At 36.3% G+C, this 16,275-nt stretch overlaps 1 protein-coding gene across 1 annotated transcript in view; it reads left to right on the forward strand.

Annotated features, from left to right (window-relative positions):
* The window catches only part of ECT2L (epithelial cell transforming 2 like), a 114,002-nt gene that overhangs the window by 21,970 nt on the left and 75,757 nt on the right, over positions 1–16,275 (forward strand). The window contains exons 3-4 of the mRNA XM_044675446.1: positions 11,067–11,241; positions 14,646–14,898. Coding sequence (XP_044531381.1) covers positions 11,067–11,241; positions 14,646–14,898 — 428 coding nt within the window. The remainder of the gene's footprint in view (positions 1–11,066; positions 11,242–14,645; positions 14,899–16,275) is intronic.

Below are 16,275 nucleotides of genomic sequence, written 5' to 3' on the forward strand. Positions count from 1 at the left end.
GGATGAGATAAATGAGGTAATGATGATGATGGGAAGGAGGAAATGGAGGAGCATATGATAATGTCAGTTTGGATATCCACTCTAGATAGTTTCTCCCACTTGAGATTTCACTTATATGAAAAAAAAGAAAAGAAAAGAAAAGGAATTTTCTTAATAATCCCAACAATCTAGCAAAGCAGGAGGCTCCAGAGCAAAACTATTTGCAGTTTTCTATGCCTCGTGAAATAGAGCAAAATTTTTCAGTGTGTTTTCCATGGACCTCTTGGGGTCCAAAAAGCATTTTTAGGAGCTCCTTGAAACAAAATGTGGTCATGGTGAATATATTAAACTTATACATGTCATCTTCCCAGCTCTTCACTCTTTGAACATTGCACTAGGAATTAGGATGAAGGTAGGAAAAACAGTTGCAGAATCTTGCCCAGCCTTAAAATATTTGAAAACTACTGACCCAGAAAAAGGGAACACAAAGGCATGCTCCCTCTAAGAAAATAAATAGCTGGGTCAAAGCCACCCAATCTCTTTTAAGACTCACCTTGCTAATCTGCCAACCCAATAATTTTCATTGCAATTTTGGCAGTCTTTCTCTAACTCTTATCAGAGATTTAAGAGCACAGAGCCAGATTCAGGTCTCATATTGCTAAGCCTTGTTATCTTTGCAAAATACACATTGTACATTCAGTGGCACAATGCAAAGCATAATCATGAATAATTTAAACCAAACTATCTTTGTCACAATAAATGAGCAAAGCACATTTTGTTCCTTGTCTTCTTACATTTTTTTAAATTTTTTTTTCATGCTTTTCTTACTTGGCAGCGTTAATTAAAATGTAATGAGCCACATTCTTATTATAGCAAACAATTACAGTTCTGCTGTTCGTGTATTGATTTTTTTTGTACATATGCATGTTTTGTGTGACTAAAGCATTTGCCTTATTGATAAAGACTCATTATGTTTTAATGTGCCCTTGAAATATGATGCAGTTTAGAAAAAGCATAAAAAACGTAAAGTTCATATTTTAAACCAACTTACATTCAGGTGATTTCTCCCTTCTTAACAATGGGACAAAAACACACCTTACAAAGCCACAGAGTATCTAAAAACTTGCTTCTTCAGAATTATCATAATTCAACCTTTAGTCTCTTTGGAAAAGAAGATAGAAAGTTTTGTAGTGATTACTGGGCAGAGCCAAGATGGAAAATTAAGGTAGGAATTCCCTGAGCTCTCCCAAATTCATCTCCAAACAACTATTTGAAAATGCCTCAAATTGAATTCTGGTGCTTCAGAACCAACAAAAGGATGGAAACAATTTCCTGACCAAGATACCTTAGAAAGTCAGCAGAAAAGGTCTATCTCATTAGAGTTAGAGCAGATTGCAGTAGAGCCCAGGTGGTTTCAGGGCAAGCCAACAGCAGACCTCACCCCAGCAAGCCAGCAGCTAGGGTGGAGAAGAACAAAAGAGAAAAATGAGGGACCTGATAAAAGGGGGGAGGACAAATTGGGGGATGTGATGATCAAAAGCAAAATACTGGTGAGGAGGGGCAGGGAGAAAGGAAAGAGAAGAATAAACAGGAAAAATAGGACGGAGGGAAATGGAAATGCACACTTAATAATCATAACTATGAATGTGAATGGGATGAACTCACCCATAAAACAGAATTAGTTACCATAATAGATTAAAAAGTGGAAATCTATCAATTTATTTTTGACGAGAGACATAGTTGAAGCAGAGCAACATACACAGGATAAAGGTAAGGATCTTTTATGCTTTAGCTGAAGTAAAAAAAGGGGGGATAGTAATAATGACTTTAGACAAAGAAAATATATCTAATTAAAGGAGATGAGGAAGGAAACCACATCTTGATAAAAGGGACAATGGATAATGAAGTAATATCTATACTGAGCATGAATGCACCAAATGGTATAGTATCCAGATTTTTAAAGAAGTTAAATGAGTAGCAGGAGGAAATACATAGTAAAACTATATTAGTAGGGGACCTAAACTTTCTCTTCTCAAAATTAGATAAGTCTAACCACAAACTAAACTAGAAAAAAGTTAAGGGGATGAATAGAATTTTAGAAAAGTTAGATATGATAGACCTTTGTAGAAAACTAAATGGGAATAAAAAGGAATATAGCTTTTTCTCAGGACCATATGGCACCTACACAAAAATTGACTATGTAGTTGAACATAAAAAAAATCTCACATCTAACTGTAGAAATATTACATGCAATCTTTTCAGTTCATAATATGATAAAAAATTACATTCAATAAATGGCTCTAAAGATATGGATTAAAATTAATTGGAAACTAAACAAACTTTTCCTTAAGAATGAGTGGATCAAAGAACAAATTAGAGAAATAACCAATAATTTCACTCCAGGGAAACAAGATACCAAAATATACAGAATGTAGCGAAAGCAATAGTTGGAGGGAAATTTATATTTCTAAAGACTTATAACAATAAAATAGAAAAAGAGAAGATTAATGAATTGGGCATTCATAAAAAAAAAACCACTAGAAAAAGAACAAGTTAAAAAATATCTAATTAATCACCAAATTGGAATGCTCATCCAAAATATTTGTAGGCGCTCTCTTTGAAGTAGCAAAGAACTGAAAATTGAGGGGATCTCAATTAGTTGGGGAGTGGTTAAACAAATCATGGTACATAATTATGATGGAATATTACTATGTCATAAGAAATGATGAGCAGGCTAATTTTTTAAAAACTTGGAAAGAACATAATGAGATAATGAACAGTGAAATGAGAAGAACCAAGAGAACATTATATTCAACTACAGATTTAATACTTGAAGAACAACTTGTGAATGTTCTCCAGAGAATGAACAGAAAAATGAAAGCTTGAAAGACATAATCTGTATATACATATCTCTTTGCCAAATGATGCCTTCTGTGATGTGGGGAGGGAAGAGATAGTTTGAGATACTACAAAATAGAAAAGAGAAAAGACCTCCAGGGCCAGATGGATTCATAAGTGGTTTTTACCAAACATTTAAAAAACAAGTGATTCCAATACTATATAAACTATTTGGAAATAGAGGCAAAGAAGGAATCCTATCAAATTCCTTTGATGACACAAATGTGGTGCTGATATTAAATCAGGAAGAATGAAAACAGAGAAAGAAAACTATAGACCAAATTCCATAATGAATGTTGATGTACATTTTTTCAATTATATTTTATCTTTTCCCAAATGATAAGTAGAAACACTTTTTAACGTTTGTTTTTTCACATTTTGAGTTCCAAATTCTTTCTTTCTCATCCTTTTCTCCCTAATTCCTGAGATATTAAATAATTTGGTATTGGTTTCACATGTGCTATCATGCAAAATATATTTAAATATTTGTCATGTTGTGAAATAAAGCATCACTAAAAATAATTCATCAAGAAAATAAAGTGAACAATGGTATATTTCTATCTGCATTCAGACTCTGTCAGTTCTTTCTCTGGTGGATAGAATTTTTCATCATAGGTCCTCTGGATCATTGTATTGCTAAAAAGAACTATTTTTTTACTTTATTTTAATATTACAAAAAAAAAGAAAATATATATACCTGTAAAAAATAGTTGAAACTGAGGGGTAACTAGTTTTACCTTTAATCTAAATATTTTGGCATCTTGGAGCAGACTGAGGCAGTATCATATTTTATTACACGTTAATAAACATCCATTGATTGTATTTTCTAAAACAAAATGTTTTATAGTCATATATTTTAGGGAGGAAAAGGTAAAAGGAGTAAGCTTTATTATTAAGCACCTGCTATGTGATAGGCACCAGATTAAGTACCCTACAAGTGTAATATAGTTGGATCCTCACAACAGCTCTAAGAGGTAAATGCTATTATCACCCCCATTTTACAATTGAGGAAACTGACATAGATCAAATGACTTGCCCAGGTTGATCTAGCTAGTTAAGTTTTCAGTTGAATTTGAACTCACATTGTTTTTACTCCATTGTGTCACCTAACTGCCTAGGTTTTAATTTCTCATTTTCTTTTTTAATGACTTCCATGACATTTCTCACATCATTCCCCTTCTCTCTATTCCTACAACCACAACCACAACTTTAGTCCATCCAATAACCTCCTGATCAATCTCCATGCCTCAAGTCTGTCCCTTCATTCCTCTACAGAGCTGCCAAAATGATTTCCTAAAGTTCAGGTCTTCCTGTACCACCTGCCTTATCACCTATTTAATAAACTCTTTTGGATCAAATGTGAATTCTTATGTCTGACAGATAAGGCTTTTTAAAACCTTGTCCCAAAACAACTTTCCAGTCTTAAATGCTACTCCCCTTAGCACATTGTATAGTCCAACCAAACTGGATTTCTTACTTTCCTTCATCTATGACAGTACATTTCGTATTTCCATGCTTTCCCCCCAGCTGTCCTCCATATCTGGAAGATATTTACCTCTTCACCTCCCCTAAATTTCCTTCAAAACTCAGTTTAAGGGGGCAGCTGGGTAGCTCAGTGGATTGAGAGCCAGGCCTAGAGACAGGAGGTCCTAGGTTCAAACCCGGCCTCCGCCACTTCCCAGCTGTGTGACCCTGGGCAAGTCACTTGACCCCCATTGCCCACCCTTACCAATCTTCCACCTATGAGACAATACACCGAAGTACAAGGGTTAAAAAAAAAAAAAAAAGAAAATTAAAAAAAAAAAAACTCAGTTTAATCACCACCTTCAATATTAAGCTTTTCCTGATCTCTTGGTGCCTAGTACCTTCCTACTCAAAATTACCTTGTATTTATTTTGTATTTAATTATACATGTACATGTTATACATGTATAAATATAGACACATTCATACATGCGTCCTCTAATAAAATGGAAGCTGCCAGTGGCCAAGGACTATTCTATTTTTTACTTCCTATCCTCAGTGATTATTATAATTTGATAAAGTGATTTGCCCAAGGACATATAGCAAGTAATGATAGATGGAGGACTTGAACTCAGGTCTACTGATTCCAAAGGCAGTACTTTTCCCATTGTACTACACTGCCTTTCTAAGTCATGAACTCACCCATTACTTAACCTTTCCAATTGTACATGATAACCTAGGCTATATGAGCTTCATCCATTTTTGGTCCCTGTGAATGGCCAAACTGGTCTCTTTTGTGTGACTTTTACATCATTGATATTAGTGTTCCAGGACTTGATACAATCAGCACAGTGTGATCTTCAGACAGGAGCAACCCATAGATTCTTACCATCAAAAGGGAGCTGTTCTTTTATTTGAACTTTGTTGAGGAAGTCCTCTGTGGCCCTAGCAAAAAAACTATTGGTTGACATATTTATTATTTTTTATTGAAAAATATTTTTATTTTCCCAAATACATGTAATAATAACTTGCAACATATGTTCTCCAAAATTATAAGATCCAAACCATTTCCCTCCCTTTCTTCTCTGTCTCCACTGTAGTATAGAGAGTGGGGGTCATGTAGTTTTTTCAAGCTTTGGCTATGATCCCCACTCTCTATACTACACCACTCAGTGACTTAAGAAATTTCATCTGAGTCATACATGTATAATTATGGAAAACACACTTCCCTGGTGGCCTTTGTTGTAAGAGCACACTCATACAAAACCAAAACTCCAAAATAAAACTGTAGTGAAAGATAGTATGCTTTATCTGTACCCTGCTCCAACAGTTCTTTCTCTGAAGGTGGATAGAATTACCCATCATAAGTCTTTCATTATTGTCCCAGATCATTGCATTGCTCAGAGTAGCCAAGTCTTTCACAGTTGATCAACGTACAAAATTGCTGTTAATGTGTACAATGTTCTCCCGGTTCTGTTTATTTCACTCTGCATCAGTTCCTGTAGATGTTTCTGGCTTTTTCTGAAATCATCCCACTCATAATTTTTTTTGGCACAATATTATTCTATCACCACATGTACCATGATTTGTCCAGCCATTCCCCAATTGATGGACATCCCCTCAATTTCCAATTCTTTGTTACCACAAAAAGAGCAGTTATAAATATTTTTGTAAAGTAGCCTCTTTCCCCCCTTTTTTTAGCATATTTCTTTGTCTTTAATGCTTGGCTTGGTGTTGATATCAGTGGATTGTTGAATGAAACTATATGATTGTGTCTACAATGGAATTTTGTGAATCTTAATATATTCACAGGATACATTATTTCAAGACTGTTGAAAGCTGCATCTTTATTTTACTAGGGAAATTCTATTAGTTTGTTGGGTTTTGTTGTTGTTTTTTTGTTGTTGTTTTTTTTAAACCCTTGTACTTCGGTGTATTGTCTCATAGGTGGAAGATTGGTAAGGGTGGGCAATGGGGGTCAAGTGACTTGCCCAGGGTCACACAGCTGGGAAGTGGCTGAGGCTGGATTTGAACCTAGGACCTCCCGTCTCTAGGCCTGACTCTCACTCCACTGAGCTACCCAGCTGCCCCTGTTTGTTGGTTTTTTAGAATTAGTAAACAATAGATAAAAAGCAATCATATTCTTTGCTCCTTTCAATCATGTATCTGTGAAGATATGATCTGTTGTAGAAAATCTTCCACAAAAACACGTTAGTTCTAATACTTTTTATCAGAGATCCTCTTGATCTGTACATAAAGATTTTCATAAAGATTTTATAGAGATGAGAAAATAAGTCTATGAGTTTGTAGCTCTCGATGTCTTCTTGGATGCCTTTTTCTGGTTGCAATAATATTTTCTATCCTTTTGGAATCTTTTCCTCTTTTAGGCACCTTGGAAACTCATTCCTGAGTGCCTTTAAACCTTTGGTTTAGCTATTCTTGATTCTGTTTCACTTCTTAAACCATCATAGTCAATTACTCACAAAATATGCAACTGATGATGAGGATGAGGATGATGGTAGCTGGCATTTATATACCGCTTACTTTGTACCAGGTAGTAAGTGCTTTAGAAATATTATCTCATTTGATCCTCACACAAATCCTAGGAAGTAGATGCTATTATTATCCCCATTTTACAGTTGAGAAAACTGAGGCAAATAAGAGGGTAAGCCCAGAGTACTACAGCTAGTAACTGTCTATGGTTGAATTTGACTTCAGGCTTTTTCATTCCAGATCTAGCACTCTATCTACTGTAGCATCTATGGTGAAGTGTCAGAGTCTATATATATGATGGTTCCATTATAAAGTGATATTGAAATGCCAGCGGTTCTGTTCCATTTCATGCCTATTTGTTGTCTTTCTCCTAGATGTATCTGTCAATACTTTCATGATCTGGCCTCTGGTTTCCACACCGTTTTCTAGTTCATTTTCCCCTTTACTGCTTTTTTTGCTCTTTTGTAATCTTGCTCATTATCTTTCATTTGCCCCTTTACAGTACTTTATGAAGTAGTTTATACTATAAACCGACAGTGATTGTTATATTTCTCTGCTTAGTGATTCAGGCAAGTATTTGCTGTCTGAGGAAAGTTTTGAGTTCTTTTAGACCTTTAGACCTTGTTGTGGTGATTAATTTGCATCAATTAAGCTTCTCCAAGACAAGTTTTAAAGTCAATATCTTTATAGTTATTTTTATCCACTTGTTTTTCATTGTCAGTTTATTTTATTTGTTCGTTCATTCATTCATTCATTCATTCATTCATTCATTCATTCATTCATTCATTTATTTATAAGAACCCTTACCTTCTGTCTTAGAATCAGTACTGTGTATTGGTTCCAAGACAGAAGAGTGGTAAGGGCTAGGTAATGGGGATTAAGTGACTTGTCCAGGGTCACACAGCTAGGAAGTGTCTGAGGCCAGAATTGAGCCTAGGATCCCATCTCTAGATCTGGCCCTCAATCCATTGAGCCACCCAGCTGCCCCCTGTCAGTTTATTTTAGTAGGTCATGTTAAGGTTGCAGGAATGATAACCATATCATTTCATTTTTATCTTTTTTTTCCTAATTTAGTGTTGATTTTTAATTTGATATATGCTTCAACTAATTAGTTAACTGATTAGACCTAGGCAACTGTTTCTGAAAATTATTCTCAATAACCATTCATTTTCTGTTAAGAAATAATCAATTCCTTTTTTTTTTTTGAGGAGTTAAAAATGCTTTTGATCCAGGCTATGATATGCACCTAGAAGGACAAGGACTGTGTCTCATTTATTCTTGTATCTACATTATGCCTTAAGAAGGCAGTTCTCAAACTTTTAGCTCTCAGAATCCATTTTACTCTCTTAAAAACTGAGGATCTCCCAAGTAGCTTTTGTCAATGTTGATTATAGTATATTAGAAGTTAAAAAGCCTTAGTATTATTATGAAAATAGTTTTGACCTTGTGGACCCCCCTAAAAGGTATGGTTCCTCTGGGGTTCCCTAGACCATAATTTGAGCCTTAGAACAATGCCTTGCAAAAATACTAGGCACTCAACAAATGTTTCTATAATGAGGGAAGATGTGGGTGATTCTTGATTACTCAGGGATTGATACTATATTGACTCTTCTATTTCCTATTCTCTTTTAACTCCCAGAAACATTATATTCTTAAATAAGAAAGAGAGGATAAGATTATGCACTGGGATTTTTGCAGATTTTTTTTTTTTTTTGCAAATGGATTCATAGCACCTTTCCTTCCCCTACAGCAGTGATGGCAAACCTTTTGGAGATGGAATGCTGGGTCCTGGCTCCACCCCACCCCCAAGACCAAATGCCAGGTGTACTCTGCCCCTCCCTCTTACCCCACATAGGGGAGGGAGAAAGCACTCCCATTGTGCTGCTGGGCAGAGGGGCAGGTGAAGTGAGGGATGTCCTCAGCAAGTGTAGCAAGGGGGAGGGGTGTGACCCAAGGGCTTTGCTCCCTTCCAGCTCTGCATCCTGTGAGCTGCCCACTTTACCTCCTGTGTGCTCCCATTGAGCTACTGGGAAGAGGTGTGGGGATGTGAAAAAATGTCAGGCAAGATAGAGGGGAGCAGCTCTGCCCAAGTCCCTCTGTTTTTCTGACAACAAACTCTACTGGGGGGGGGGAATGGGAGGAGCAAGGAGGGTGTCTACATGCTCAAAGAAAGTGTTCTGCATGCTATCTTTGGAACACGTCCCATAGGTTCGCCATCAATGCCCTACAAGGTCCAGCTCTCTATATAAGTAGATTCTTGGTAAATCCACATTTCAAAGGGCATTATTAGCCAAATAAATATAAGCAGATATTATTGCTGTATATGAAAGATTTATTTGTTCCTATAGTAGTGGTCATGCTAGGATTTACAGGCATAATATGAGGAGCCAAGAATGTGAAAATCAATTCAAGACAAGACTAGGATTGAAAGACAAGAGTCAGACATTAAAGCTATGACATGGACTAGGTACACAGGCTTGAGACAGAGGACACTGAAGGGAAATAGGCTGAACCCTTCCAGGTAGGAAGGTCATTTCTACAGACAAAGGTTAGGGCCAGCCAGAAATGGTTTGAAACTAACTAGAGGGCTTTCTAGTCATTTTCTCAAGTTCACAAAGACACAGTCTCAAGGCTCTTCCCTGTCTGTGAAATAGAAGGGCTTCTCAGAGGAAGTATAGAGATCACCACTTCCTCCAAAATGAACGCCTCCAACTCCCCCTCAGGACCCAAAGAGAAACTATTCCTTTCTCTCCTTATCCCTCTTTTATCATTCAACCAATGATTTAGCAAAAGGTTTGATTAAATGACAACAGGGTTTATTGAGTTTGAGGGTTGATTATAAAGGACAGAGGGATACAAGGTTTCTCTAACAACTTCAGGTTGGGGAGGGATACAGGAATGGGAGACTGAGAAAGGCCTGCCCTCACTCAGTCCTGGGAGGTTTTGTTGCCTTTAAGGTTAGGGAAGTTACATACAATGAATCAAGAGATAATTTTATCAAGGGTAAGCCCTACTTGACTATGGGGGAAACTAAGTCTTCAAAGTTTGATTGCTACCTCCCAAATCCACCCTTCTCCCAAACCCAAAGGAAATTAGGAAAGGAAATGATGACTGGAATAGGGAAGATCAGGGAGATCCAGAGGAATTAGCTAAGCTATAAAGTCTCAAGAGAAAAGGCACAGAATCAAGGCCAGGTTTCAGCCCCAAGACCGAGCTCAATGGACCCTCCTGCTCTGACCCAGCCTCCAGGATCAACTGCCTCTAGTCAGGGTTCTAAACCCTTCTTAACTGCCAGAAATTCTGCAGATAGGTTTTTGCAGGGTTGTTTGCACCTTTGCACTAACACTCCACAGAAAAAGCAGAACGCATCATTATTCTGAATTTAAAGTACAGCAGGAATGGCAAAATAGAGCTCATCCATGTTGATTGTGTGAGAACATCATTTTTCATAAATCCTATGGGGGAGAAAAAGGGCAGCTAGGTGGCTCAGTGGATAAAGAGCCAGGCCTGGAGAAGGGAGGTCCTGGGTTCAAATCTGTTCTCATACCTTTCCTAACTGTGTGACCCTGAACAAGTCACTTGACTCCAATTACCTAGGCCTTACCACTCTTCTGCCTTGGAATTGATACTTATTATTCATTCTAAGTTGGAAGGTAAGGGTTTTAAAAAAATCCTCTGAGAGAACAAATAATAATCTTCTAGAAAATACAAGTGGGTAAACTCTTCCAGAATTTGGTATACAAATTCTTCCCAAAATTGATTTAAAGTGCTTTAGAAATCTCATGTTGAAGTTGCAAACACTAGGTCATGCTAAGCCTTTAGAGGTTCAAGCCTGCTGCTCTTTAGTCCTGTTGCATAAGGTAAGATTCAGGAAAGAGAGGAGAGAAAAATTACTTAAAGGGAAAAATACCTCCCATTTCTTACTCAACATTGAGAAAATGGGGATCAAGAAAGAGAATAGGGATGAAGGGAAATTATAAAAAGGTAAATACAGTTGAATTAAGATTTTTCATTTTTCCTCTCTTACTGCCTTGATTCATTAGACTATGGATTTTAATCTATGGATTTTAGTAATCCTTGATACCATGTGGATAATTGAAAGTTGATTGTATTTTTTATGTACCATTTGACTTTTTTAAGATTTAATATTTTCTTCCAGTGGAAAAGCAAGGTGAGAAAAGTCAACTTTGGATATCAGTGCTAAGGACTAAATTCCTTTTTCTTTTTTTATAGGTTTGTCAAAGGCTGCTTTTCTGAGAAGATTTCTGAGAAGATTCCAGTGGCCAAAGTGGATTTCTGCACAGTGTTACCACGTTTCATTTCTCTGTACATCTTCTCCTTTCTGAATCCCATGGATTTGTGTGCAGCAGCACAAGTTAACTGGCCTTGGAAGTTTTTAACTGAACAGGTCTATATAGATTGTCATTACTTTGTCACAAAATACAAGTGCAAGTACTAAAGTATTAATGATTTTGGTGGTCTGTCCTCTGAAGAACATTGTTTTGTGATCCTGAGCATTGTGATTAAGTTTTTGAGGAACAAAAGTGTTTTCAACTTGTCCTTAAGTTTATAGGATCATAGATTTAGACATCAAAGGGACCTCTGTTCCACTTTCTTCATTTTATTGGTAAGGAAGCTGAAACCAAGTAAACTACAAAGCAAGGAAAATAATTTTGTAGTAGTTTCACTCCTCAACTGTATTTTACTTTGTAACCCTAGTAAGAGACACTCTGTTCTGTGTGTGTTTGTGTGTGTGTGTGTGTGTGTGTGTGTGTGTGTGTGTGTGTGTGTGTGTAGAGGGGGGGAAGGAGGGAGGGAGAGAAAGAGGGAGGAAGAGGGAAGGAGAAAGAGGGAGAGGGGGAGAGACAGAGACAGAGAGAGAGGGAGAGACAGAGAGGGAGGGAGAGGGAAGGAAGGAGGGAGGGAGAGGGAGGGAAGGAAAGAGGAAGAGGGAGAGAAGAGAGGACTGACCTTTGAGTCAGGAAGACCTAAATCCAATCCTGCTTCTGTCACATGCTAACTCTTTGACTATGGACAAGTCAGCCACAAGCAACTAATTCACTGATTTGAATTAGTGGAGGAAATTTCAATACAGGGATTTCTCTATACTGATGAAATCATAAACCTGAATGCTCTCCTCACTCCCTCCCACCAAAATTAGAGTATCCAAACTATTTAAGTCAGATTCATCTAATTATCGGAGCCACCCTTAAATGTTAAATTACTCAGGATAAAAAAAAATCTGGAAAATATCTGGTACCTTTTTTCCCTGGAATTTCCCTTCTTGACAAACCATTTCTATTCCATCTTTCTATGGTTTTGTTGTGTGTATACTCTGTCATCAAGTAACTTGAATTTATTAGTTTTGTGAAAAGTCCAAATTGCTTGGTTCTAAATGCTAACTCCACAGCAAACTTCTTTCGACTCTCCTGTACTTGTGTGATCTCTATTGTTAACTCTAGCTCTAGCTCATTTGAATTACTTATCAAGTTTTTGAATTTAGAAGAAATTACAGTAGCATAAAATTGATGTCTTCCATCATAACTCCTGCTTCTACTTTGCTGTGACCTCATTTCCTTTAAAAAAAAATTATAGGGTGCAGCTGGGTGGCTCAGTGGATTGAGAGTCAGGCCCAGAGACGGGAGATCCTGGGTTTGAATGTGACCTCAGACACTTCCTAGCTGTGTGACCCTGGGCAAGTCACTTAACCCCCATTGCCTAGCCCTTATCACTCTTCTGCCTTAGAACCAATAAATAACAGTGATTCTAAGATGGAAGGTAAGGGTTTAAAAAAAGAATTAATAAACTTAAGACATCTTTCTTAATAAATGATTGGCTTGATCCTCTTCCTCAAGTCAATATATATTATTTATTGAATAAACTATAGAAACTTCTTTTCCCAATAGTAGTCACTTATTTGCTGTTGTTGTCAGTCATTTTTAGTTGTGTTCAATACTTCATAGTTACTCATATATCATTATAAATTTGTAGTCTGTAATTTACATATTAAAACCATTAATATCCTGTGATAAATGAAGATTAAAGTACTGAGTATAATTTATTAACAAATGAAATCAATAACAAAAGAAAGATATAATTATGTTCTGTATTTTGACAATGGGAGAAAATCACAGCCATAGTCACCTCAAACCTTCCCTCTAATAATAGATGATTTCTTTACTTTTGGAAACATAATTCCATCATTCATGTCATACAAGATACCAATGAAAGTTTCTCAAAAAAATTTTTTTTCTCAAGATGAAAGTTAAATTTAGTCTCTCAGGAATTACATTATGTTGGTCCTTTTAATTTCTTCTCTATTGAAACTTCATAGGTAGCATGTTCTCTAGGATGGATTATAACTGACAATTTTTCACACTCTTCAGAGAATTCCTATGTTTGGCCATAAAATATCATTTGACAATTCTTACAAGAAATAAGCTTCTCCTCAACTACTATGTCTTTGTCTTTGTCTTCTCTATAGTTTAGATCAGTGATGGGCAAACTATGACCCGGGGGCCAGATGTGGCCCCCTGAAATGTTCTAATCCACAACATTATTCCTAATCTGATGAATAGAATGAATAGGATACAATACAATGAAACTTTGACAGAGTTGCCTTAGAAACAGACAGACAGATGAGTGTTTCCTTTCCTTTGGCCCCCTCTTTAAAAAGTTTGCCCATCACTGGTTTTGATCATAGTTCCTCATATTAAAGATTAAAAAGATACATTCTCCCCAACTCCTTAGGAAGAAGCAGTTCAAAGAATGATAATTTAAACTGTTGCTCTAAACTGCTCATCCAATAAAGTAACAGAATCTAAAGTCTCAGTAGGAGAGCCTAGGGAAAAGAGTATTATATTCTGCTAAAACAAATATTTTTACCCATTTAAAACAGATACATTAAAAAATTTTTTTCATTTAAAAATATTTTTCCATGTTTACAGATTTCATTTTCTTTCCCTCCTCTCTTCCTTCCCCTCTCCTGGATCCAATAAGCACTTCCACTGGGTTATACAAACATTATCACTTGATACCTATTTCCACATTTTTCATTTTTGCAATAGAGCAATCTTTTAAAACCAAAACCCCAAATCATATTTCAATATAATCGAATGATGTCATTTGCTTTGCTTCTGTATAAAACAGATATTTTTTTAAAACCTTACTTCCCATCTTAGAATCAATACTGTGTATTGGTTCCATAGCAGAAGAGCTAGGCAATGGGGGTTAAGTGACTTACCCAGGGTCACCCAGTTAGGAAGTGTTGGAATCCAGATTTAAACCCAGGACTTCCTAAAAACAGATACGGTTTCTAAGGAAGGACTATAATGAGACCCTTAGAAAGCGGACTAATCTGACCCTAGGGTGGGTGAAGGAGAACCATGGATGATGATTTATTTTGAAACCTAAATTGAAGGCATTTTAAAGTACTCCCTAAATTATAAGGTCAGGAAAATTAAATACTCCAGGAAGGAGGATAAGTGCTAGAGATGGAGACAAAGCTTAGCAATATGGCTCCATCACAAATGCGGACCAAACAAGGTTCAGTTCTCATCCCAGAGAGTGGAGTCTGCTTATTTGTTCTTAGAACCATGTCAAGACATGAGACAATGGGAAGCTTAAAGCTGAATTAATATGTTACCCATGAAGGAACTCTCAATGTAATGAAAAAAATGGCCTGTGAGTCTCAAAATATTGTTATCTGGAAACTGCTGTTGAAGAAAAAAGGATGACATTCTCTCTCTCTCTCTCTCTCTCTCTCTCTCTCTCTCTCTCTCTCTCTCTCTCTCTCTCATATTTTTTTTGAAGGATTGCTTGTGGAGGCCAAAGTGCATCAGGTTTGGATGGTTTCTGCCTTATGATCCCTCAGATAATGAATATGGTGCTTGGAAGCGTCATTACATTGCCTGTGTTGCCACCTTGGATTGGCTAACTCCAAGGGAAGCCTCTGCCATCTATGGGACCCTCAATGAACCAAAATCAGAAAATGAGGAGCAAGAAGAAAGGCAAAGAGAAAGATGCCTAAGAAAAATTATTTGGGGAAGACTTGCACTCCATAAGAGTCAGTAATACTTTAGAAACCATAATAATCTTCCAAAGGAGGAAAACATCTTTTGTCTAAGCCTAAACTGGCAATGGACGTGAACAGCTAGTTTAGATTAATTTTAATTGCTTTTATAAGGAACTAGATTGTTTTGTTGTATTCAGAGTATGAGATGTGAGCAAATAATGTGTGAAATGAACTAGGTCATTAGTTAGTATTTGGAAATCTTATTCTGCAAAAGGGTTTTTTGGGTGACATTTATTTATTCATTGACTTATAGTTATAATTATGTTTGTCATAATATGATTTGTTCAACCAGTAATACAGAGCATAATTTTGCTTTTACTCATGGGAGTGGAGGATTGGTTCATCCAGGCAATTACTTCAACTTTTACTTCTGTTTGATTCATGGAGCTAGAAGGGACCTTAAAAGTTATTTAGTTCAATCACTTCATTTTGTAGATAGGGAAGAAGCCTATCAAGATTAAGTGCTTGCCCCAGTTCCCTAGGGAGCAAAAAGCAAAACTGTGCCTCAGAGTCAGGTCCTATATAAAACAGAACTCTAAATCCCACACTATTTTCATTACATCTTATATCTTATTTAAGTAGGCAAAAAATGGTTTGTGATTTGTTTTATTAGCAATTTACCTAAGTAGGACAAGAGTTTAATGAATTACGTTGCATATTACATTTTCTAAAACAAATTTCTTCTTAAGCAGGAAAATTCTAATGGAGAATAGAAGCAAAGAATAGTCTTCGTTATTTTTTTCCCTTAAAATCTGAAGTCTTTATAAGGTATTCTGAACCAGAATGAAGAATATTTTATTTTTAACACTAGTTCTGTGTCACAGGCAAATCGCTTAACCTATAACAATCTGTTTCTTTATCTGGAAAATGAGGATACCATTAGTGTAGCTACTTTGTAGGGTTGTTGTGGGGCAATAATGATAGTGTATATAAAACATCTTTCACGCTTTAAAGTGTCATATAAATGTCAGTTGTTATAATTGTTGATAGTCTTCCCAGTCTGTTCTTAATATTGCACAGGAAAAGCATTTTCCCCTCTTATGCTCTTATTTTTCTTTCTGTTATCATCACATAAAATTTCTGATAGAAGATTTTATGGAAGCCCAAGTAAGATCACTTTCATTGGTATCAAGGTATAATATATATTCTTGCAGATGAAAAACAAGATGAAGGAAAGTAATGAAAAGGATTAAAATTAAGGAAGATAAATGGAGTAAAAATAAGAGCCTGGATGTGAATTAAGGAAGGAAGGAAGGAAGGAAGGAAGGAAGGAAGGAAGGAAGGAAGGAAAGAAGGAAAGAAAGAAAGAAAGAAAGAAAGAAAGAAAGAAAGAAAGAAAGAAAGAAAGAAAGAAAGAAAGAAAGAAAG

Source organism: Gracilinanus agilis, chromosome 4, assembly GCF_016433145.1.
Source record: "Gracilinanus agilis isolate LMUSP501 chromosome 4, AgileGrace, whole genome shotgun sequence".
In the NCBI taxonomy this organism is placed as follows: Eukaryota; Metazoa; Chordata; class Mammalia; order Didelphimorphia; family Didelphidae; genus Gracilinanus; species Gracilinanus agilis.